The sequence below is a fragment of the Geotrypetes seraphini genome, chromosome 6 (assembly GCF_902459505.1).
Source record: "Geotrypetes seraphini chromosome 6, aGeoSer1.1, whole genome shotgun sequence".
NCBI classification, from domain to species: Eukaryota; Metazoa; Chordata; class Amphibia; order Gymnophiona; family Dermophiidae; genus Geotrypetes; species Geotrypetes seraphini.
In genome coordinates this window covers 54231403-54256553 of record NC_047089.1, presented here as the reverse complement: position 1 = coordinate 54256553, position 25151 = coordinate 54231403, and the positions used below count along the sequence as shown (strand labels likewise).

Sequence of the window (25151 nt, the reverse complement as noted above, 5' to 3'; positions counted from 1 at the left end):
CTCCTGTTGAGATCCCGCTAAGAAGTCCGCTAACAAGACCTCCGAGACCGGACCGGGGACCCAACCCTGTGTATGCAGAAATCTACAAACAGTCACGAAACCCCAATTGTATCGAATCCACGTGGCTGGCGCTACCGATCGCTGCAACAAGCTCCAGATCCGTTCACCAACAAGCCCCATAAATGTTCCGGCATCGGCGACCCTTCCTCCTTCGCTGAAGGCGCCAACTGGCGAAACTGCAAAATTGAAAGCGAGAAAGGGTATCAGCAAGCCTATTCAGAACCCCAGGGACATGGCGAGCCCTGATGTACAAATTAAGGCGCAAACAGCGCAAGACCAGCTCCCGCATTACCCGATTAACCTGTAAACATTTAGCAGCCTGCCTATTCACTACTTCGACCACCCCCATGTTGTCACACCAGAAAACCACTCGCCGGTTCCGCAACTTTTCTGGCCACAACTCACACGCGACTAACAAGGGGAAAAGCTCCAGCAGGGTCACATTACGAGTAAAACCTGCCACCCGCCAACTCTCAGGCCACGCCGCCGCGCACCAGTCCCCCTGACAATAGAGTCCGAAGCCTACTCCCCCCGCCGCATCTGATTGTAGCTCCAGATCCACGCTGGAGGTATCTGGGAACTGAATGGGAAGCGATCCGTTGAAATGCGCTAAAAAGAGAGACCACATATGCAGATCTGCCCGAATCCCAGCCGATATTCGAACAAAGTGTCTGCGATCCCGAACACCGGACGTCGCCGCCGCTAAACGACGTGAAAAAGCCCGTCCCATAGGCAGAACCCGGCAAGCAAAGTTAAGATCCCAACAGAGACTGCACAACTCGCAAAGTGGATTTATGGGTACCCCGCACCATAGAAATCAAGGTTAACAACTGTCGCACCTTACCCTGAGGCAGCCGAGTCACCATTGCAACCGTATCAATCTCGATCCCCAAGAAGGTGAGGCAAGAAGTGGGCCCTTCCGATTTATCGGCGGACAAAGGAACTCCGAATTCGGCAGCCATCGCCTCGAAGGTAGATTTCAGCAGACCACAATCGCCCGCGCCCGCCCCCCCCAACGAACAGAAAATCATCTAGATAATGAACAACCGAGTCCCTCCCCGCTCGGCGAACAGTAACCCAGTGTAGAAAGGAGCTGAACAACTCAAAAAACGCGCAGGAGATGGAACAACCCATCGGCAGACAGCGGTCAAAATAAAAGGCACCCTCGAACCGAAAGCCCAGCAACGGATAGGAGGACGGATGCACCGGCAACAACCGAAAGGCCGACTCAATGTCCACCTTCGCCAGTAAAGCACCGCAGCCCGCGATTCTCACCAGACGCAAAGCACTGTCGAATGATGCGTAGCGAACCGAACAGAGATCACGAGGAATACCGTCATTCACCGAACGACCCACGGGCCTGGACAAGTTATGAATCAGGCGGAATTTCCCAGGTTCCTTCTTAGGAATAATTGCCAAAGGGGACAACACCATCACCGGGAACGGGCGATCCGGAAAGGGGCCAGCAATCCGCGCCAAAGCAAGTTCCTCACGCAACTTACGCCGCACCTCACCCCGCAATAGTGAAACCGAAGAAGCATTGGAAGCCTGCACGGTAAACAAGGGAAGCGAACAGGGAATGACAAAACCGTCGCTAAATCCCCCCGCCAATATTGCTGCCGCCTGCCTATCTCCATAAAGGTCCAACCAAGGTCTCATGGCACCCACCCGGACCGGAGTGGGCAACCCCCGCACCCCGACCTCACTTGGTTGGAGCAAGGGGGGCCCTTTTTTGGGGCACTTGAGAGCCGAGTGTCCCTGGCCACACAAGGAGCAGGCATGACGAAAGCGACAGTCTGTAAAGGAACAGGAGGATTTATTGAACTGCCAGCAGAGACCTGGACCCCCCCCCCGGCTCCCGGGCCCCCTGTGGGACGAAAGGAACGACCCCCCCCGGCTACTGGAAACCCAGACTTACCCACGACACTCAGGCCGGACCCCCCAGGTTTAGCCATATGGGTGAGCCATAAATTAATGTCCTGAGTACCCCAAGACATGTGCCTGTTCTCTTCCATCTTGTCTCGGAAAGCTTCATCATAGTTGAGCCAGGCCCAACCCCCGAACCTCTGGTAACCATCGAGAATGGAATCAGCATAAGCCAACAACAGGCCGTAGTCCTGAGGACGCTCGCGTCCCCAAACACTGGCTAAACGCAAAAATGCCCGCGACCAGTTCACTATATTGCGGGACACCATACCCACTCTAGGCTTCCCCCCCTCCTTCTTACTCTTCTTCTTCCGACCTCGCACACGGCCCTCCAAAAGCCGAAAAACGTCCACGCACGAACGCTTCCTAATCTTGCGACGAAGTGACCGTGGAACCTTTTCCCAAAGCTCCGACAGCGCCACCAGAGCCGGGGCCCCCCGATCGGCCCCCTCCTGTACTGAACTCTCACCCGTCCCCCGCCGAGGTGACTCTGAGGACGACGAAGAGGAAGAAGAGGTTAAAGTAGACGAAGAGGAAGAAGAAGAATCCCTATCCCGTCGACCTTTCCTACCTTTACCCTTACCCTTCCTCCGCCTACCCTTACCCAGAGCCCCAGCCGCTAAGGCCATGTTACCCGTGGTCAGGTCTCCAGCCAGTCTGCCTCCATCACCACCTGCCCCTCCAGGAGTGGCGCCCTCTGCAGCTACCACCATAGCAGGACTTCGATGGGTAGCCCGATCGTGCTCCTCGATTCCAGGCCTCCGTGCAGCATCCAATCCCTCGGCGGTCACACCAGACGTCGAAGTCCCGGCGACGCACTCACGGTCAGCAGCAGAAGCCTGAGGGAAAAAATCAAGACTGGGGCCAGCAACCTGCACAGTAGAAGATGAAGTTAGCCCAGAGGGCCAGACCCCCGCCCTCTGGTCCCCCAACCCCTCATGCCCTCGAGAGGTACCCCCAAAGGGGATGCCCGAGCCCCAAGGCGGCGGCGGGACAACACCGAAGTATGGAGGGGGAACCGGGGCCCAGGGATTAGGACCCCAAGGAGACCCCCAAGGACCCGACGGCCAGGACGACCACCAGCTGGCCACGCTGCTAGGCAGCCCGTGGCCCATTCCCGAGGTAGAGGGCAAGACAGGGATCTCCGCCAGACCACCCCCATGGACTCCACCCCCCGCCACGGAAGAAGCCGCCCCTTCCTGCCGGCTAGACCCCGACCCTTCACTAGAACCCACCACCCCAGCTCGAACAGCCACAGGCACAGCAGCAGGAGGAATCTCTGCATTTAACACACCCACAGCCCCAGCAGCAAGAGGAGAGAAAGGCTCTTCCATCCTATCCCCTGCCCGTGCAGCACCACGGCTCTTCCCACGACCACCCTGCGATTTTTTACTGCCCCTGCGGGCCGACCCCGTGCTGCCTCGAGCAGCCAACACCTCCCCTCCTACCTCTAGCGCTATCGCGGTTCGGGCAGCCGAACGCGAGCGCCTAGGAGGTAAAGATCTACTCCCCCCAGCAGAGGCACTCACCGGGTCCCGGTCCTCTTCGTCGAAGGAATCAACGGCGATCAGGGACAGCTCCGCAGGATCCGCCGACATCGAGGAGGGTAATCGCGCCATAGCCCGCCCGACTCGCGCCGCCGACAACTGCGCACACCACAGGGAACCCGAGAGGGGCCGAGAGTCTCCCACGTGGCAGGCCTCAGGACTCGAAATCCGCCGACCCCGCAAAGTTGTCTCGGAGGACCGGAAACCGCTAAGGTCCTCCGAGACCCTCCTTACATATACCCTCCACCCCCCCGCCCCCCCCACGGCCGCGACACTGACCTATCAGAGGCCAGTCCCTCGGCGGGAAGGCCTCCACCCCGATTTTACATTTTTTTACCTAACCCCTCCCTCTTCCCCAAAGCCTACTCGGCGGACGGCCCCGCGGGCCTCCCAGCTCCGCGTTAGAGCCGTCCGTCGAGACTAGCTCTTGGACTTTTTATTACTGATGGGGCTTCGGTCTAAGTCCGGTCTCTCAAATCCTTTCCTGAGCACTAATGAACTCGTTACAATGTGTTTGAATATATAAACCACCTGGGACTATTTAATGTTTCCTACTTGGCATTACATTTTCCTTGGTGATACATTTTCCTGTTGAGTATCCCCGTTTGTTTTGGGTATGCTTTAGTGCTTAGCCATTAATCTAGAAACTGTTTAAAGGAGCAGACGTTCTAGCCTAACAATGGAAGTGTTGTCTCTCTTTTTTGCAAGCCTACATAGAATTGATAGCAATCAATACAACTTATACTTTGCAGAATGAATAATGACAAGCTGTAAGAGTGAGGTCCTGACCTCTGCGTATGGAAATGTAATATAACATATGATTATTAGAACATAAGGCCAAAGGTCCATCAAGCCCAGCATCCTATCTCTGACAGGCCAACCAGTGGCATAACTAGTAGCCTTCTAGAGCCCACTTGTCTAATTGTTTATGGACTTTTCCTCTAGGAATTTATTCAAATTCCTTGTAAGTGCAGTTACAGTACATTCATCCACATCCTATGACAACAAATGTTACCATTTGGATAAAGTAGTGTACAGTAGTTACCTTGTTAGTCCAATTTAAAGGTAATAAATAGAAATAAAACAAAAGAAAGGAAAGGAAAATAAGGTGATCCCTTTGTTATTGGACTAACAGTGCATTTTTGACAAGCTTTTGAAGGCATAGCTCCATGTCTAATTGCAAATTGTGTCAGTACATATCACGAAATTCCACTGTTTCCAACCCTGGTAAAACTTTCAACATAAAAGGATTCTACTCATGTTCATCCTCAAATGGTGTATATATATTATTAAATGCAGAAAATGTGAAGAAATATACTGGGGAGAGAGGACAGATGCTAAAGACAAGAATCAACTCACACAAGCGCTGCATTAAAAACCACAAAGCAAATAATGGAGACACCCCTGTGGGTGTGCATTTCTCAAAACCAGAACACTGCAACAATGACCTTATGGTCAGAATACTAAGAGGTAGCTTTAAAGCAATCCATGAACATAAGACCTTTGATGTTAAAGTGATGGAATATTTTGACACCCACCAGGCAGGACTTAGCAAAGATCTGGGTTTCCTGTTACCTTCTGATTACCCATCCAGTTCTCTGTTTCTCCCAGACACTCCTTCCCTTCCCCAACCAGGCTGCCTCTCCCTTGAAACTATCATTGGAATACTTTTCATGTTTCACTATATTTATTTTGAAGTTGTCATCTTTTGCTCATAACCAACCTAAAGAAGAAAGCTAGCTTCTCAAAAAACATTTTGTTAGTCCAATAACAAAGGTATCACCTTATTTTCCTTTCTTTTGTTTTACTACTATTTATTATCTAACAAATTGCTCTTTAAGGGCAAAATTCTATATATGGTGCCCAAAATATCAGCCTAGAAAAAAGCACTATTCTATAAGCCAAGCTTAAAGTTAGGCATGGTTTATAGAATAGCATTTATGCCCGGGAGCCACAACTAACATAGTAACATAGTATCCGACGGCAAGGCCCTCTTACTAAGATGCACTAACCGATTAGTGCGAGCTAAACGCTAAAGCGTGCATGTTAGTCTATGAAAGTGTTAGCATTTAGCGTGCCCTAATTCAATTAGCGCACCTTAGTAAAAGAGGGGGTAAATGTAGGTAAAGCCTTTGAAAATGTGGTGCAAATGCGTGTGCTTAAATTTAGGCATGGATGCCTTTATTCTATAATTAAACGCATAATTTAAAGTAACGCCTCCAATCGGCCCATGACCCGTCCATTTCCATGCCCCCTTTTTTGACTGACATGTAAAATTCAGGTATGGATCCCATGTCTAAATTTACACACGTAGCTTGGAATTGCTTGTTAACATGCCAATTATCAATGCTAATTAGCTTGCATTTCAGTCAAATTACACAAGCAATTTGGGTACGTGACCAAAATTGCGCATGCAATTTTTAGCGCTTTTTCCTAGAATTTGGAGGTAAGTGAACAAATACTTGCCCCAATTTGTTTTAAATCTGATGCTAGCTTCATGGAATGATCTCTAGTTCTAGTATAGTCATTCCCTATTTTGCTGTTCCATTCAAGATTTTAAAATTCTACTCTATACCTGCTAAATCATCTATTCAGTATGAAGAGTCCTAGTCTGTTCAGGAGCTGTTTCATTTCCTTTATCATTTTGTTGCTTTTCTCTGCACCTTTTCCAGTTCCTCTATATCAGGGATCTCAAAGTCCCTCCTTGAGAGCCGCAATCCAGTCGGGTTTTCAGGATTTCCCCAATGAATATGCATTGAAAGCAGTGCATGCACATAGATCTCATGCATATTCATTGGGGAAATCCTGAAAACCTGACTGGATTGCGGCTCTGAAGGAGGGACTTTGAGACCCCTGCATATCTTTCTTGATATAGAGCCACAAGGCCTGCACACAAGAAGACTGTGCAGCAGGTTGGTGGCGGCAGAGTACTGTACTATCCAAAAAAGACCATGGAAACCTAGGAGGCCAAATGCTAAGGCTATTTTAATTATTACATAATTAGTCACATAAGGGAAGGGAGGGGTCTTAGAATCCATCTGCCAGTATTTAAAGTAATAAGCTGACCATTGCCACAGAAAACACCCAATGTTATAAATGCCATGGACTGATAAATATAACTATGCATTGAGAAACAGCTTATTTGCTAACCTGTTTAGTGCATGCCTCTTTCTTTCTTTAACTGCCCTTTATTTAAGCCTTTTTCAATTATAAGGGCTTGGACTATTTTGATCTAAAAAGCCATATTTCCCAGATTGCATTAGCACTCTTTTGTTGGTGGAGATTGTTGCTAGAATGTGAAAAATGTTCATATGCAGAATTTTATTTTAGTTACTGAACCGTTGTTTCTTGTGGTTCTTATCCTTGATCAGGAGCACATGATCCAGAATGAGGTATCTATTTTGAGAAGGGTTAAACATCCTAATATTGTTCTTTTGATCGAAGAGATGGACATGCCATTAGAATTGTACCTTGTAATGGAGCTTGTCAAGGTGAGTGTTTCAAATAAGGAAACCCTTCCTTAGCATTAGTCTTCTCACACTGGTAGACTTATTGAAACAGTATATCGTACAATATATTTTAGTCTCATGGAAACTGATCTATTAACCTCCAAGCAAGCAAGGATTCATGTAGAAAAAAAACCATGCAAAAATGTCCCAAAAATCATATGAACTTAATTTTGCATAGAAGTACCTGAACTGAGCACCCCCCTCCCCCCGAGGCCTCCACATCCTGGTAAGTTAGCATGCCATAGATTAAATGGGGTACCCCAGATACCTCACCACTACCACCACAAATACCTCAAGCTCCTGATGATCTAATGCCCAACAAGAAGCAAAATTGGGGGGAAAAACCCTATACCCCAGATGTTTTGCCCTCCCAAAACTCACCCTTTAAAGCAACTAAAAGCATAGGAATGGTCTCACCTCTATTCCACAGTACCCCAACATACTCAAGTGGTCAGAAGGAGTGGAGGGAGTGATCGCTATGTGCTTTTGCCATAAGAACATAAAAATTACCATCATATTTTCTCTCAGATGTCTCTTCTCTGACCTGAAGAGCCCCAGTCTCTTTAGTCTTTGTTCAAAGGGGTATTATTCCATCACTTTTATCATTTTGGTCACCTCTCTACTTTTTCTATTTTCACTATAGCTTTTCTGAGATGCAGCGACCAGAACTGCACACGGTAATCAAGATGAGTTTGTACTGTGGAGCAATATAGAAAATATGATATTCTCTGTTTTATTCTCTATTTCTTTCCAAATATTCTCTTTGCATTTTGGGGGGCTGCCAGCACACACCAAACAGATGATTTCAGCATATTATCTAGGATGATGCCTAGCTCCGTTTCCTGGGTGGTGATTCCTAAAGTGGAAGCTAGAATCAGATAGCTATAGTTTGAGTTATTTTTCTCTATTTGCATCTCATTGCACTTGTCAATTTCATCTGCTGTTTGAATGTCCAGTCTCCACCAGGTCCTTCTGAAATTTCTTGTTATCCGCTTTTGAATAATTTTTGCACTATCTGCAAATTTGCACTACAGCTCCCTCTATCAAGGTGGATGAAAATAGAATGAAATTCTGCACTGGGGTGTAAGGGGCAAGTTCTAGGGTAGTCATAATCATTTATGCCTCATGTTGGGACTGGGAGATGATGTTAGCCCACAGGGGGCTTCAGGCATCCCTGAGAGAGTCTACAGAGGCCCTTTTAAGCCATTATAAGGGCAATTCTATTACTAGACACTTGCAGTTAGGTGCCCCTTTGCTCCAGCACTTATGTGCAAAAGCACTATTCTACAGTGGTACATGTAAGCAGCAGGTGGTGCCTAGGGAGGTGCCTGGGGCAGTGGTGCCCAACATCACTATGCCATGTGCCCATTGTCCCTTCTCCTCCTCACCCCCCCCCCCCCCAGCATACCTATTCAAATGATCACTTGCAGTGAGCTGCATCTCTAACCTGCTTCTAGCGCCAGCCTCAGCTCTTCCTCTGCCATCACTTTCTGGTCTCACAACTAGGAAGTGATGTTAGAGGGAAGGCTGAGGCTAGTGTGAGCGGTGGTGGGACTAAAGCGTGCCGGACAATTGCGCACGGACAAACCCGCTAAGACAAATGAACGCAGGACATCAGCGCACTGAATTAAAAGGTAAGTTTAAAATGCTCCGAGGAGGAGGGTGTGGGGGGTACCCCCTACCACCACTTTACTTAGAACAATTGCTGCTGCCATTGGGGGTGGGGGGAGCCCCCACAATGGCAAAACACCCCACTTCTGAGTGTCCAGTACAGAGAGAGGTCTGAAGGGTCTCCAACACCCACTTAACATTACATTACATTACATTTGTGATTTCTATTCCGCCTGTGCCTTGCGGTTCTAAGCGGATTACAGTTAAAAGAGATCAGGACATTACCGAGAGAATTACATTACAACGATTTAAGTAAATTACATGTTGTGGTATAGAAATACAAGTATAAGATATCTGGATTTATCGATAGAATAACTTGACAGGGTTCAAGTAGTTACAAGGTTCAGTGGGGAAAACAATATAGGCAACTGAAGAAAGATACCTATCGACACCAATTGTGTCGTTCTAACGTTAAATGGGTAATAATATCAATGCTTGGCCCTTGTTATCACCTCCTCCATGATGTATTGCTTATCACTTACTGTTGTTTCATCTAATATAATAAAATGGTAGGACGCGCATGCGCACTAAAAAAATCATGTTCCCTGGTCCCGTCGCGGAAACACGAGTGCGCATGCGCGCCTACTACGTCACCACAGCCTGCTCTCCACCTCACGCCGCTACAGGCCCCACACTCGCAACTCACACATCCGCTGCAGCCTAGCAACTCCGACCACAACCTTCCCCCCTCAACCGCCTAGGAGCTGCGGCGGGGGCTTTCAGAACAGAATATGATTACCATCTTTCTTTAGGCAGCCCCGGTTGTTTACTTGGATTCAATGTCAGCATTAGGGTTCGCCGGCCGCCAGCCGTGAGAGGAAGGCTGCCGCAGCCTCGCCGCTAGGTAGGGGGACAACAATCGCGCTTATGCTCAAGCCGCCGCCACGACTCCTCTCTCGAACCGCACCAGGATCCAGAGAGGAGCTGCGGCAGGGGCTTGAGCATAAGCGCCATTGTTGTCCCCCTACCTAGCTGCGAGGCTGCGGCGGCCTTCCTCTCACGGCTCACATTTAATCCAAGTAAACAACCGGGGCTGCCTAAAGAAACCGGTGCTTGGCCCGCCAAACAATTCCTTCCGTTGCCGAAATTTGCCCCACCGTTCCTTCCCTTCCTCCATCACGTCAGTTCAGCTCCGTCTATGTTAAAAGCAGCTGCCTTGAAATTGGAGCCCTGCCGCCACCGTAACACGTTCCCTCTGCCGCGGTCCCATATGTCACAGAAGGGGCGGGACCAAGGCAGAGGGGAACGTGCTACGGCAGTGGCAGGCCTCCGATTTCGACGCGGCTCCTTTTAACATTGGTGGATTCACTGCACCTGATGGAGGGAGGGAGGGAAGGAAAGGTGGTTGTGCGCTGTTGAGTCCCTCTTTGCCCTCAAACCCTCTCCTAACTGCTCCCTCCTGTCTTAGACCACTGGGGGGAGGTGCCTGTCTTCAGCTGCAGGGATGGAGGGAGGGAAGAAGAAAGAAGGGGCCCTGGCAAGCCAGTTATCAAAAGCCAACCATAGCCTGGGACCCCTACATGATATGAATAATGACCAGACAACAAAAGGTAAGAAAAATAATTTTATTTTCTGTTTTGTGATTACAATATGTCAGATTTGAAATGTGTTTTGAGGAAGGCTGCTGCGGCGGCTTTGGACAGAGGGGTACCATTTTCGTGGGAGCCAGCCTTCGGAGAGGCTTGGGACGCGGGGATGGATGCGGGAGGGGCTGCCACTGCGAAGGGCTTTGGTGGGGGAGCCAGCCAGACCGCGAGTGTGGGGATGTTGTAAGCACGGATTGGTCAAGGAGCCGCCGCTTCCGAGGCTTTGAAATTGCTCTCCCACCGTCACTCCCTCCCGCCCCGGCTCTGCCTCTGCCCCTGCCCAGGTTCAAAAGCAGGAGAGGCGGTCATCTAGCACCCGTTAATCTAACGGGCTTAAACACTACTAGTTAAATAAACCATTTCAAATAAAACATTACAACAGAAAGTCTTTTTCACTTATCTTTTAATGTGCAGAATCACTAGCCTGCCCCGACGGGACCCATTTCGCCACATAAAAGCTTTCTCAAGGGTTCTTAAGGAGCTCCACTCGAACGTCCTTTCTCTTTTGGGGCTAGGATTCATCTGGAGAAGGTGATAACAGGGGCCAAGCATTGATATTATGACCCATTTAACATTGGAACGACACAACTAGTGTCAAATTAAATGGGTGTTGGAGACCCTTCAGACCTCTCTCTGTACCGGACACTCGGAAGGGGTGTTTTGCCATTGTGGATGTTTCCAGTTTACCCCACTTCACCATCTTTTTTACCTTGTTAGTGGGGACCCCCCCCCCCCCTCCACACACACACACACACACACACTGTCACCAGCGGGGTCAGGGCAATGGGTCCCGAGCCGCTGGGACACAGATGTCTTGGTCCTTGTGTGCTGCTGCTTGGCGACACAAGGATAAATAAGTCAGGATTAGCCCAAAAAGGAAAAACACACTGCAAACAGGTAAATAAGAAAACCAAAACCTGGACTGGATTTAATGTGCAATATTCAAAAACAAAATAGTTGCTTCACTCTCCAGCTTGAATATCAGTCCTCAAAACAAAGTTATCACAAACTAAACTTGTCAGGAAATGGCCATCAATAGAAAAGTCTTGTAATGTTCAAAAGAGGCAAAATTCATTAGGCTTATAATCTCTCCCACCAGAGAGTTCAAACAAAAAAATACACAGCCAAAACAGAAAAGAGGAAAAACAAACTCCAAAAACTGTATCCTGAACTCTCACGTCCCAAAAGGAGTTCTTTTCTGTTAAGATAGAAGTCCATACAATAAAGTGTCTTTTAGTCTGGCTCAGAAAAAGGTGCAACACAAGTCCTTATTTTTCTTCTAAGCAGACTTGACTTAAACCAGTGCTACGGCACTGATTTCTTCCAGCACCTGAAGTGCTGGGCAAGGTGGTGTGCCTCACGTGATGAAATTTTGCCAGATATTGGCCCGCTATCCCACCACATGAAACGTGAGGCTAACCCCACACACCTTTACTACAAAAACAGTTGCAATGCAAACAAAAATAGTCCATTCAGCAAACACCCTGATATTTATAATCCACAGTTTAGAGGCTTTAAACACTTGCCTTGGCTTAGCTGACTTCCATGGGCTGCACGCTGGATGGTAACTCTGTCACTGGCTCCGGCTCCAAATCCAGTTCCATACCCTGGACTTCTTCCAAAGGGCCTACCGGTGATTCTGCTCCAGCCTCAACCAGTTCCATGGATTCAGGAACTGAATAGCTAGGCAGAGCTCCCAGCCCTGAGCCTTGCGACTACTTCCCTTGCCTCCAGCTCTCCTTCTCTCCTCAAGCCAAGCAGACCTAAGGTTTAGAAGTTGGGGACCACGCCCCAAACGCTCAGGTGTGCCAGATATCTTGATTTTCCTTCCCTGACTATGTGGGGGAAGGGAAACCTGCAGTTTAGCACTAGCACTCCCTCTGTTGGATACAGGAGTCATGGCAGGCAAAAGGTTACCTTGGGGATTAAACAGAGCAGCTTGGGCACTATCTGCTCTAGCAATGGGCTTTATATTAGGAACAGCCCTAGCAGGCATACCTTGCATATTACAACACACACACACTTACAGAGGAAACTGTAATTTTTCACTAAATCACTGGGAAAAATTACACTTTCCTCTGTAATGGGGGGGTCTCCCCAAACCCCCCTCCCCAAACCCCCCTCCCCAATGGCAGGGGAAACTGTTCTAAGTAAACTGGGTGGGGTTCCCCCCTTGGAGAGCTTTAAACTTACGTTTTCATCCGGCGCACTGACGTCCTGCGCGCATTTGTCTTAGTGGGTTTGTCCGCGCACTTTCATCTATGAACTGGTGTGAGCAGTAGGTTAGAGATGCTGCTAGCTGCCGGCAATCATTTGAAGAGGTAGGTGTGTGGGCAAAGAGAAGTACTGGTGCCTCTGCCAAGATGGCACCCAAGGAGGTCCACCCCCTGCCTCTACCTCGCTATGCCACTGCATGTAAGCACTATGGCTTGCAAATGCAAGTGGCGCATGCACATGGGTGGTGCATGGACAAGGATATGGGCATGTCTTCCAGTAATGCACGCATGTGGTAGAATATATATATACTAGTATTTTAGCCCATTACATTACGTCTGTCTTTATTTTTGTCTCCCTCTCTGTCCCGCTGTCTTTTATTCTGTCTGTCTCCCTGGCCCTCTTTGTCTGTCTGTCTTTCTGTGTCTCTCCCTGTCCCTGTGTCTTTCTTCTTTTCTTTCTGTCTCCCTTCCTCCCGCTGGTGCTAGAATATATGTCTGTCTTTCTTTCTGTTTCTCTCCCTACCCCTGTCTTTTTCTTTCTGTCTCTCTTCCTCCTGCTGTCTTTCTTTCTGTCTCTCTCCCTCTCTGGCCCCCTTTGTCTGTCTGTCTTTCTGTCTCTTTCCCTGCCCCTGTCCCTGTGTCTTTCTTCCTATCTCCTTCCCTACTTCCCTGTGCAGCAGCCGCAGCATTCCCTCTCCCTCCATTTCCCTGTGCATCATCATTTTTTCCCTCAATCTAGCTTCTCCTGCCCCTCCTACACTCAATACTTTAAACTTAGGCCCGGGCTGTAGATCAGGGGTTTCTCGGGCTGACCGCCACCTGCTGCTGGTGGCTCCGTGCTCCGTGCTCGGCCGCCGCGGCCTGCAGTCGCCATCAGTCGACAGCCGCCACGGCCTGCAGCCGCCGACAGCCACCGCGGCCTACAGTTGCCATGGCCTGCAGCCACTCACAGCCGCCGCGGTCTGCAGCTGCCGACAGCCGCTGTGGCCGACATCCGCCTTGGGGGGGAAGAGAGAAAGAGAGAGAGAGAGAGATTTGCGCACATGCGCACTCCTACCTGCGGTGCCCTACAGCTCACAGAAAACGGGAGCACGCAGGTGGGAGTGCACATGCGCAGCTTAGGTTTTTATTATATTAGATAACAGCTGCCCTTGCTGTATTCAGGTGTGCCTAAAGGTAAGGCATCAATGCTAGCATTTTATTTATTTATTTATTTCTTCCATTTGTGCATCGCACATACCTATACAAGCTCTAGGTGACATTACAGAGGAAGGGGTTAGAAGAGGGTAGGGAGTACTATGGAGGGCAGGAAGGAGTGGAGAGGAGAAAAGCATGTAGAATATTTCAAATAAATTCCTAACTTTACAGATAGGAGCATCTAAATGAATTAAAGTAATATGTAAAAAGGAGTAGAAGGAGGAATCGTTAAACAATAGAATTCAGTTAATAAAATTTTAAAAAATAGGGGGTAAAAAGAATGGAACAAAATTTGAAATAATTCATAAACTGGAAGAAAAAATTGAAAAAATCAAATAAGTCTGGCAGAAGTCCAATTTCCTGAAGCAGCTCTGTTGCCTCAGCACATTTTAAATAATCCCAACGGCAAAAGTCCAGATGGGACAGATATCATTTGGGCTTTCCAGCTGCTGCAGCCCTGTCTCATCGCTTCCAGGCAGAAGATGCACAGAGATAGAATAATCCAGTGCTGGGCCCTACTCCTCTCGGTGGGCGGTGGATGCTCATGGGCAGTTCTCGAAGAATACAGCACTCTGCTTCCATCGGATAACCGGGAGAAGTCCACGGCACGGTCCCACTCCACAGATCCGGAGACACCACCAGCTCTTCCCCAATGAGAGAGCACACGCCACCCCCCCCCCATCCTAGGCAACTACCAGCAGCAATCAACCATGCCTCCACTGGTCCCGCCTCCAACAACGATCTCCCCGCTGCGATCTCTAGTCACCACACACAGGTAGGAAGGGCCTCTGCTGAAAAAATGAACCGTTCCAGGCCTTTAGGTTAATAGACAGTTATGCTGTGATTCTATAACTGTCAAACTCCTCCTATCCGAGATGTTTTCTGCCTCGCCCGAGTGAAAATGAAAAGAAAAAAAGTACAGAACCCTGTAAAACTATGAATAAGGTAGATGAAAGGAACCAAATAAAGTAGAAACCAACAAACTAAAACTAAATAGAACTAAAAACTTAAAATATAAGACACTGAAGCCCAGGTCTTACTCAGGCAACATTCTAGAACCATATCTATCATATCATATTCTAGTCTAGAGTATACATATTCAGGTTTTCAAGCCTCTTCTCATGCGTTTTTTTGTGCAGTCCCAATATAATTTTTGTTGCCTTCCTCTGGACTGCTTCAAGTCTTCTTACATCCTTAGCAAGATATGGCCTCCAGGACTGAATACAATATTCCAAATGGGGCCTCACAATGACTTATAGAAGGGCATTAACATCTTTTTTTCTACTGATGATTCCTCTCTCTATGCAGCCCAGCATCCTTCTGGCTACGGCCACTGCTTTGTCACAGTGTTTTGAAGCCTTGAGATCCTCAGACACTATCACCCCCAAAGTCTCTCTCCCGGTCCATGCATATCAGCTTCTTACCCCAAAGTACAGCACTCTGAACTTCTTCGCATTAAATTTTAACTGCCAAACATTAGACCATTCTTCTAATGTTTGCAGATCTCTTTTCTGTTTTCTGTTCCCTCCGGCGTATTCACTCTTGCAAATCCTCGTGTCATTTGCAAGAAGACACACTTTTACTTCTAGCCCATAAATAAAGAAGGTAATGGATGTAAAGAATCAGGAAGGGTCCTTGATAAGGGCAGGATGTCTTGCCCAGACTCCTTAGCATGCCACCATTATGCACCCATGTGTCATTCAGGAAAAATTATGCTTTGCACTGTCAGCTGCAAAGAAAGTAGCTTTGCAAAGATTAATCTTTAATCCAACACCCTCTGTCTATTTCCATTGCTCACTGTGTACTGTACATTGTTAATGTGGTATGGATTGACTTTGAAGAGCTAAGATAAATGAAGCCCACTACAAGAAAGAAGTTGAGGAGGAAAATGTTGGATCCAGAATACAACTGCTTGTCAAACCACTGAAGTCTACTGTATTTTGTGCCTTCGCTGGTATGTCTCAGTTCTCTTGCTGTGAACTGCCCGGAACTTCTGGTTGGGTGGTATATCTATAATAATAAAACGCTAAGCGCGCATGCGCACTCTCACCGCGTGCTTCCCTGATCCCTGTTCTGTCACGCTGTGCTGGCAAGAGTGCGCATGCGTGCTTACTACGTCACCAGGACTCCAGGACGCGCGGAATGACGGCTGCCGGGAGGAGGCCTGTCAGCGGAGGGCAGACACTATAAAAGGCTAAGAAGCCGGCAGGAGCGGCGAAAGCGCGCAAGGCATCGGGCCCTAGCATCTCCGAGCTGATTCGGCATGTTCTTGGCTTCCCTGAAGAAGGCTCTGGAAGCAGCTGGAGGCGAAGAAGAAGAGCCCTCCGAAAAGCAAGAAAGCAAAAAAGGCGGCAGAGGTCGGAGTAAAAAAGAGTCCGAAGAGGGCCAAGAAGCCGTTGGCAACCGCCATCAAGAAAACAGCCAAGAGCCCCCAAAAGGCGAAAGCGGTTAAAGCCAAGAAAGCGTCGAAGAGCACGGCTAAAGCCAATAAACTCTGCCCTTGCCCTAGCACTGTTTCTACCATGGAGGTGAGGCTGCCTGGTTCCCTACCTTGGTGCCAGGGTGGTGAAGTAAGACCTTTTTAAAGCTGCAGGGGGGAGAGAGAAATGCTGCTGCATAGGGGGCAGGGAGAAAGACAGATAGTGGGGGGGAGGGAGACTGAAAGAAAGACAGACAGACATATATTCTAGCAGGGGGGAGGTAAAACAAAGGGAGAAGGGCTGCTGCTGGATAAGGAGAGCAGTGAAGGGGTGGTGGTGGACACAGGGGAGGTAAAAGGAAGGGAGAATGGACAGGTGGAGCAAGCAAGGGGGGGGTGGTGGACAGCCAAGGAGAAAGAAAGACAGAAAGCGGCTAAGGAGAGAGAGAGAGAAAGAAATAAAGACAGACATACACACATATATTCTAGCACCCGTTAATGTAATGGGCTATAAGACTAGTAAGAAAATAAATTATTATTATTATCTCACAGAATTGGCAGGGGTGTGCTGAGCACATAAAGGCTGTTATATTTACCTGTAAAATCTAAAGGGTAAAAGTAAAGAGGATGATGTAGCCAGACCTAGACAGCTCAGGAGGAAAGCCTTTGTGGCATTGAGAACCAGAGCTGTCGTTTATGATTCTTTTCTATACCCTGGAAAATACTGAATTGTAGTTTTGCCCTTTTTTGCCTAGTGTTTCAGTTGCTCTGTATGTCTGTCGTTTCTAACTACTGTTTTAAAATTAATTTTTTTTATTTTTTAAAAAACATTATGTTTAAATAAATGTTATCTTTTTATGCTGTAACTCGCTTAGTAAAAATTAAGTTAAGCGATTCACTAAATTAAAATAAAACGTGAAACTTGGACTACTTTTTTCCTTAAATTCCTCTGTAAGTGCCTGCTACATTTGCATAATAAGGATTATATTTTTGGGGATCCAACAGAACTAGAATTATTTCTTCAGACAAATGAGAAGTAAACTTTAATCTATATGTCTTGATTTCAGATTATGGAGTAAATTTGGTAGTTTAGTTTAGCAATAAGTGCTCAAGAAATTAGGGTTATTTGCTTTTGATATTATCCTTTAAATATTGAACACATTTTCTCAACTAGTGGGCTAGATGGAATTTCTTCTTTTTATGAAAATGAAGAATAATTGTATTCTTGTTTATTTTCCATATCTTAACTTTGTGTTGTAATATCGTTAAAACATTTTTTCAATAAAAAGAAAGTAAAGCGGATGGGAGTTGTTTACTGCGTAGTTTACACAAAGTGATTTACATAATTTTAGACAAGTACTTATTTTACACCTGGGGCAATGAAGTGTTAAGTGACTTGCCCAGAGTCACAAGGAGCTGAAGTGGAAATCCAACTCACAACCTCAGGGTGCTGAGGTAGCTGCTCGAACCACTAGTCTACAGTGGTGTTCCCGCAGACATATACCAATTCATTAAGTTGTAGAGTAGAGAATGACACGGTGACAAAATTCATCACCGTTCCCGTCCCCGCGGATAACCGCGATAAACCATCTTCATGTCATTCTTTAAGGAGAGAGGGAAGAATCAGAGTATGAATGGCCACAACCACTGACCCTCAAGCTTTGCTTTGAAGAATGCTGGTGTAGAAGGACTGAGGTTGAAACAGATACTACAGAATGACAGTCTCTGGTATCCAGAGCAGATTTTGTGATGTCATAATGCCTCATTCCACCAGTGCCTAAGAGCCAATCACATCAGTGATGTCACAATGGTTTCATTATCCTTGGCTCACATAAGAATCAGAGTATGAATGGCCACAGCCACTGATCCGCAAGCTTTGCTTTGAAGAATGCTGGTGTAGAAGGACTGAGGTTGAAACAGACACTAGAAAATGACAGGGGATTATTTCCCGCGGTTATCCGCGGGGACGGGAACGGTGATGAATTTTGTCACCGTGTCATTCTCTATTGTAGAGCCCTGCAATTCTGTACAGGATATGAAAAGGGCTTCTGCACAGAACAGAAATACAAACATACCGCAGGCAGCACTTCAAGTAGGAAAGATGTCTAGTTTCTGGCTCTGTGCCTCTGTACTGAATAGTGATAAATGTGCAAATTAAGTAGTGTTGCTGACACTTCAACCAGTAGGATTTCTTTCAGGAATTCTTTCATTTTGATACGTGTAGCTGTTGAAAAATGTTGCTTAAATTAAACACCCAGCATCACAGTGAATAAATACAGCCTGCTGACCTCTACCTACTTTTTAGATTTGTGGAGGTCATTTTTTTCACAAACTGTGTTAGATTTCTAGTACAGTTAAATAAAGGAGGCTATCCATGGACCTGAACCACAGCTTTTGTACATTTTTTTTCATTGGCTTATTTAGGCCCTCTTTTTCTAAGCTGCGGTAAAGGCTTCTACCATGGCCTGGGGCGCTAAATGCTCCAACCAACCTCTGATGAGTTTCCTGATACAAAACTCTATAGCGGGAAGCATGAGTCGCTTGACTTAAGGGGGATTCCTTGATAAAGCCCGTATGGGCGAAACATAGTCTATGTCGGAGTGCCCACCCCCACCCGCGTAGATGAAAGCAAAACTAACAGATGAGTACTTTCTAATACTTTAAATATCTATATAAACTATTTACTTAATATTATAATTGACCTATGACGATTATGGGTGCCAATTTGGGTCTATATGTTCTCTAAAGACTAATGAACATATCCCCAGGCATTGCTGAGGTCAGTGAGTCATGAGATACTAAAGCCTCTCTGATTACTCTACTATACCAACCAACCTCTGACACCCATAGGAATTCTATGAGCGCTGGAGCATTTAGCACACTGGGCCGTGATAGAAACTTCTACCATAGCTTAGTAAAAGGGAGGGGGGTTAGAGTACATAGAGTTTTGGCATGTATGTTTTATACTATGTACCTTGGTCCTTCTCTCCACCTTTCTATACCCTATTTAATAGTTTAGGATTTATTGAAACGATCTAATGCATATATTTTTGATTGTTTTGTGTCTCATTCATTTAAGCCCTCTTTTACTAAGCCGCGATAGAGGTTTCTACCGCAGCCTGGGGCGCTAAATGCTCCAACGTTGCTCCAATGCTCATAGGAATTTTAGGAGTGTCAGAACAGCGTCAGAGCATTGAGTCCTGGCTGTGGTAGAAACCTCTACCGCGGATTAGTAAAAGTGGGTTTAAAGAGCTAACAGTGATCGCATTGATCCATCTTTTTCCTTAACTTTGGATACACATGCTCTCTGAACATTTACTCCAGGAGAAATTCACTTCGAAAATCTCCCAACCCTGAACACCAATCGGAGTCTTAGGCCCCTCCCAGTGCATCCCAGAATGCACTAGGAAGGAGGCCTAAGACTTAGTTGGCTCAGATGCCAAAGGCCCCTCCCTGGTGCATCCCAGAATGCACTGGGAAGGAGAAGGCCCACCATTTTCCAGTGGTGAGCCTGCTGGCCGAAGGTTGTATGCCTCCCTCTGGCCAGACCTTCTGTTTTCAAGGTATGAGGGAGGGGAGTTGAGGGGATGGTGGTCTCCCCTTTAGGGGGATTGCTTGGTGGGTGGGGAATCGGCAGGTGGTCGCCGGTTGGGTGGAGGGTTGGTCGGTCATTGGGTGGAGGTGTTTTGGGGGGGTTCTGGCAGGAGGGAATGGGCATCCCTCCTGCTTATCACAGTAGGGTGGGTGGGTGTTTGGGGGGGGGGGGTTCCGGCAGGAGGAATTGAGCACTTCTCTTGCTGGGGGTTGTTCGGAGGGTTCCGGCAGGAGGAACTGGGCACTCCTCCAGCCAGGGGATGCCTCAGGAGGGGGATGGCAGGAGGGAGTTGGCAGACTGTGCGGGTTTGTGATGTCATCAAGGGGTTCTTTTATTAAGGTGCACGAAAGGATTTATAACATGCTAAATGTTAAGAAGCCCCTATTGGCTTCTTAACATTCAGGGCCTGATTCTATAAATGGCGTCTAGCGGCTAGGCACTATTCGGCGCAGATATTGCCAACTGCTAGGCATCATATATAGAATTGTGCCTAGTGGCCCTAACTCAACTTAGGTATCGGTAAGCATCATAATGTTAGCTGCCAATATATTAGGCTAGGTTTTTCCTGGCCTAATTTACCAGCACCGAACACAGACCTCTACCGATGCCTAAGTCATACCACACCTGTTTTCTACCCCAATTGGTAGGTGCTGCACCAATTTCTACACAGAACTTTGATCAGGTTTTAATCATTTTTTAAATTGACTTTTAATGATTGTTTTCAGTGATCATGCCATTTAAGCCAGTTTAAAAAATGAACTTCTGTACAGAAACCAGCTAGGCACCGCCAAGTACTGCTGATGTGATCTAAGTACCACTTATAGAATCAAGGCCTTAATGTGCACTAAATTAATTAGAAAACCTTAATAAAAGGAGCCTGAAGAGAGGTAAGTAATGGGTTGTATGTAGCCCAAAAAATGTGGCTCTTCTTTCTTTAAAATGAATTTTTCCCAATGTTCAGGCATTTTTTGTGTTTTTAGGGTATGGATTGTTCGCAAGAACTTTAAAAATTGCATGTACGAGGGGACGCTGAAAACTTCTCAGACCAATCAAGAAGAGATTGATGTGGAGCCACACTTTTCCTGACACGTTTCATTTACTTTCACATCATTGCAAGTTTCGTGGCTCCACATCATTCTCTTCTTCATTGGGCTGAGAACTTTTCAGCGGCCCCTCGTAATGCAGCTTAGGAAAAGGATCCCTTGTTTGGTTCTCTTGATTTGTTCTGAGTATCTGCTTTACTATATGTTACATCTTTCGGGTCCGCTTTCTCAGATTTTATCATTAAGAAATGCTACTAGGCCTTTGCTCTGTATGTTGATATGTTTTAAGACATGCTTTTTCATCCTTAAATGGCACAGTTTCCAGGATGCTCCTTTTTTTTTACTGAGTACCCTTTTTAATCCTCTTACTGACCTACAAGTGCATTCACTCAGCAGCCCTGCACTATCTCTCCTCACTTACCTCTCCCTGTGCTCCCTCCCGCGAACTCCGTTCATCGGGTAAGTCCCTCCTATCCATACCTTTCTCCCCCACTGCCAACTCCAGACTCTGTCCCGTCTATCTTGCTGCATCGTATGCCTGGAACAGATTGCCTGATTCATTATGTCAAGCTCCAACATAGCAGTGTTCACATCTAAGCTATGCACAAAACTTTTTCAAGGCTGCTGTTAACTCCTAACTCCCACTTCCCATAAGATACCTACACCCAAACTCCCCAAACTCTATAAGTTCTGTTAGTCTATCTAAATTAGATTGTAAGCTCTTCTGAGCAAGGACTGTCTATTACATGTCAAATGTGCATGTACAGTGCTGTGTACGCCATTCAGTGCTTTAGAAATGATAAATAGTAGTATATTTAGTGCATAATTGTTGCTGCTATTCTGACCCCCCCTAGGGAGGAGATCTCTTTGACGCCATCACCTCCACCAACAAATATACAGAGCGAGATGCCAGTGGCATGCTGTATAATCTGAGCAGTGCCATCAAATATCTGCACAGCTTGAATATTGTCCACAGGGATATCAAACCAGAAAACTTATTGGTAAGTGAAAACCTACTGAGAAGGTGATGGAAAAAATGTAGAATCTTAAATAGAAGTTTATTCCAACTTTGTATATCATGATAAAAGAATTGGGAACAATCAACATTATTTATGACTACTTCACAACTCTTACTGATTGCATGAAATATCACAAAAAGAGCTCATGGGTCTTGTTCTGTTTTTCCTTCACTGAAATGTCTATTTTCTATTATGGTACAACTACATATCTATACCCATATTAATATCATACAGAAATATGTTTTAAATGGGTCTTATTCCTAAAACATAAAGCTGGGTCTCCAGAAATCTTAAAATAAATCAGAGTACTTCATTTTGGGCCCCGGTTTTGTTTTTCGAGACTGGTGTCCTCCTGTTGCAGGGCTTTTCAGCTATATCATATCTGCTGTCATTGTGCTTCATATCACTTAGCACTGGGAATGTCAATTAGGGGAGCAGTCGACTGGAATAAACATTGCTGAGTTTGGACATGTTTTGTGCAGGAGGATTCCAGAGATTAGCAAAGATAGTAAGCGACCGAGTTTTGGCCCAGTGCTGGCCTTTCTCTTTTCACTCAGGACCCGCTAAAGAATGTGGGCTATGATTCTCATTAGACACGCAGATCCCGACCCCTGATGCAGCCAGACAAAATGGTAGTCTTTATGGATGACTGCATGCATGAACTGAAGCAACAACATGCCAATCTTCGTTAATATCATCAGGAGACTGTGCATCATGGTCCAATGGGAATAGGTTTTACCCTGTCTTTATTATCAAATTTCTCTAAATTCCCAAAATTTGACAGCTAAAGTCTGCATTATGGTTGTTGTTTTTTCTCCAAGTTTATTAAAAAAATATTTTTAAACCACTTAATCGTTATTCTAAGCAGTGTACACTCTAAAATTATTTAAATACATGTTAAAAAAGGGATACTAGGTAAAAACCAAGTGTCATAACAAAATACTGATAGACATATGGACTTAATTCAAACAATAGGAGGAGTGGGGAAGAACTACAATTGTGAAAGAAAAGAGCAACATAAAAGGAAAATACAATAGGTTAGGGGAAAAATTATCAATTTAATCTAAAATGTCCTTAAAAGCGACTATTGTTAAAAAAATATATATATTTTTTTCAATGTATTTAAATTGCTGCTGTTTGTGTTCTGCATCTCAAGCTATAAGTAAGTTAAATATATCACCAGAAAGTCTAGGGTCCATTTGTTATATAGACAACCACAGAAAATGCATTAAAGCAGGGATGTCCAACCTTTTGGTTTCCCTGGGCCGCATTGGCCAAAAAAAATGTTTCTGGGGCCGCGCAAACGCTGCAGCAAGACAGAGGAGGGAGCCGGCAAGACGGGAAAACACCCGGGGGCAGCAGAGGAAAACACTGCATCGCCCTCGACCGGGGCCGCACAAAATACTTCATAGGGCCGGAGGTTGGACACCCCTGCATTAAAGCATTTTGCGATATTTTGCCTGTTTGTGCTCACTAACTCGTGCATTTCAGATTTTTAAAAAAATATATTTTGGGGAGGGGGCATGTCATGGGTGGAGAGTGGCATGGAAGCGTTAATCAGCTAGCACATTATACTTGATTCAGACTAACTGGCTAATACAGAGTTAACATAAAAGAACGTACCCCTAAATTCTATAAAGTCCGCCTAAAGTTAGATGTTTACATTGGCATGCCTTACGTGCTTTCCTTTGATGTCTCTTTCTCCTATCCCCCATATATGTATCAGTTTGTCTCGTCTATTGTGATTACCTTATATTCTACAATTTTAGTTTTATAATCTTTAGTTCTATAATTTTAGTTTTATAGCCAAACTGATCTTCTCAAAACGCAAGTCTGACCATGCCTCCCCACTCCTTGCCAAACTTCACTGGCTCCCAATAATCTCCAGAATCAATTTCAAATGTTCCTGCCTGGCTTTCAAGATCATTCACGGAATCCTGCCTCCTCTTATCCCACTGTCTTTCAACTCCTCCAGTCCCGACTCCTCCAGAACTGCCCAAAGGCTTAAACTAGCCTTCCCCTCTCCACGCGGCATCCATTATTCAGGCAAACTGGGAAAATCCCTTCTCTTCAAAATCACAGGTCTTTGGAACGACCTCACCACCCCGCTGCGGAACCTGAGCTCCCTTCAGTTATTCCGCAAACAACTGAAAACCTGGCTTTTCAGCAAATTGTAGCTCTATCCTTCCCCCCTTTCTCTCCCCCCTTCTACACATAAGTTCATGTAATCCTTTTTCTTCTTCTCTACCCACTATTTTAAGTTCTTGTAAACCGTGTCGAGCTCCATTCTCATGGAGATGATGCGGTATATAAACTTAAGGTTTAGATTAGATTAGATTAGATTAGATAATCATGTACACCGCTTAGATAATTTTATAAGCAGTAGATCAAATTTTAATAAACTTGAACATAGGCACCTAACAATAGGTTTAATCGGCACCAAAAATTGGTACTTAACACTTCCTAATTGCCAAAAATTGTACTTAATTGAAAATTAGGTACTTAGGGGCTGATTCTATAAAGGATACCTAAAATATGGTACCTCTTAGAGGGGACAGAGGGAGTGAGTGGTGGCCAGACAGGGGGGTGGGTGGGCTGGAGGAGACAGAGTAGAGAAAGTCAGTGACAGTTGCCAAATTGCAGAAAGAAGAAAGGTAAAGAGGAGGAAGACAAATGGTAGATGGCAAGGGTGGGAAGCCAGGTCACGAGAGGAAGGCGCTGGAGGCTGCTGATCAAGACTTCATGACTCCTCGGTGGGAGTGCGGGAGATGACCCGTAAAAGCAGGAGTCTCCCACTGAAAGCGGAAGACTTGGCAGGTCTTTAACTCCAACTGCTGATCTCTACTTACTCCTCTGACATTGCCAGACCCCTAGCAGTATGTTTTGAAATGGAACTAGTGCAGGTGATCTTAACCTTTCTTGGCTCCTGTACCCCTGTAATTGATCAATGGCCATAGAACAAAATCTTTTCCTGAGAAAGTAAATTGGTAAAACTAGAGGGCATAATTTGAGGTTGCAGGGAAGAAGACTCAGGAGCAATGTGAGGAAATTCTTTTTCACGGAGAGGGTGGTAGGTGCCTGGAATACCCTCCTGAGGGAAGTGGTGGAGAGGAAAATGATAATGGAACATAGAGGATCTCTAATTAGAAAACAAAGGATGTAAATTAAAGAAAGAAGGCCGGTACTGGCAGACTTGCACAGTCTGTGTCCCATATGTGGTATTTGGAATAGGATGGGCAGGGGAGAGCATCAATGGGATCTCCACAAACTTGCAACAGGAGGATGTTACTGGCCAGACTTTATGGTAGATATCTTGCAAACAGGATGGTTGGATAGGCTGGAGTGAGCTTGGATGGCAACTTC

General features: G+C 46.2%; 1 protein-coding gene across 2 annotated transcripts in view; it reads left to right on the top strand.

Annotated features, from left to right (window-relative positions):
- DCLK1 (doublecortin like kinase 1) overlaps positions 1-25151 on the top strand; it is a 533653-nt gene that overhangs the window by 388194 nt on the left and 120308 nt on the right. For both annotated transcript variants that reach the window (XM_033950508.1, XM_033950509.1), the window contains exons 10-11: positions 6905-7024; positions 21624-21770. In XM_033950508.1, the coding sequence (XP_033806399.1) occupies positions 6905-7024; positions 21624-21770 (267 nt within the window). The remainder of the gene's footprint in view (positions 1-6904; positions 7025-21623; positions 21771-25151) is intronic.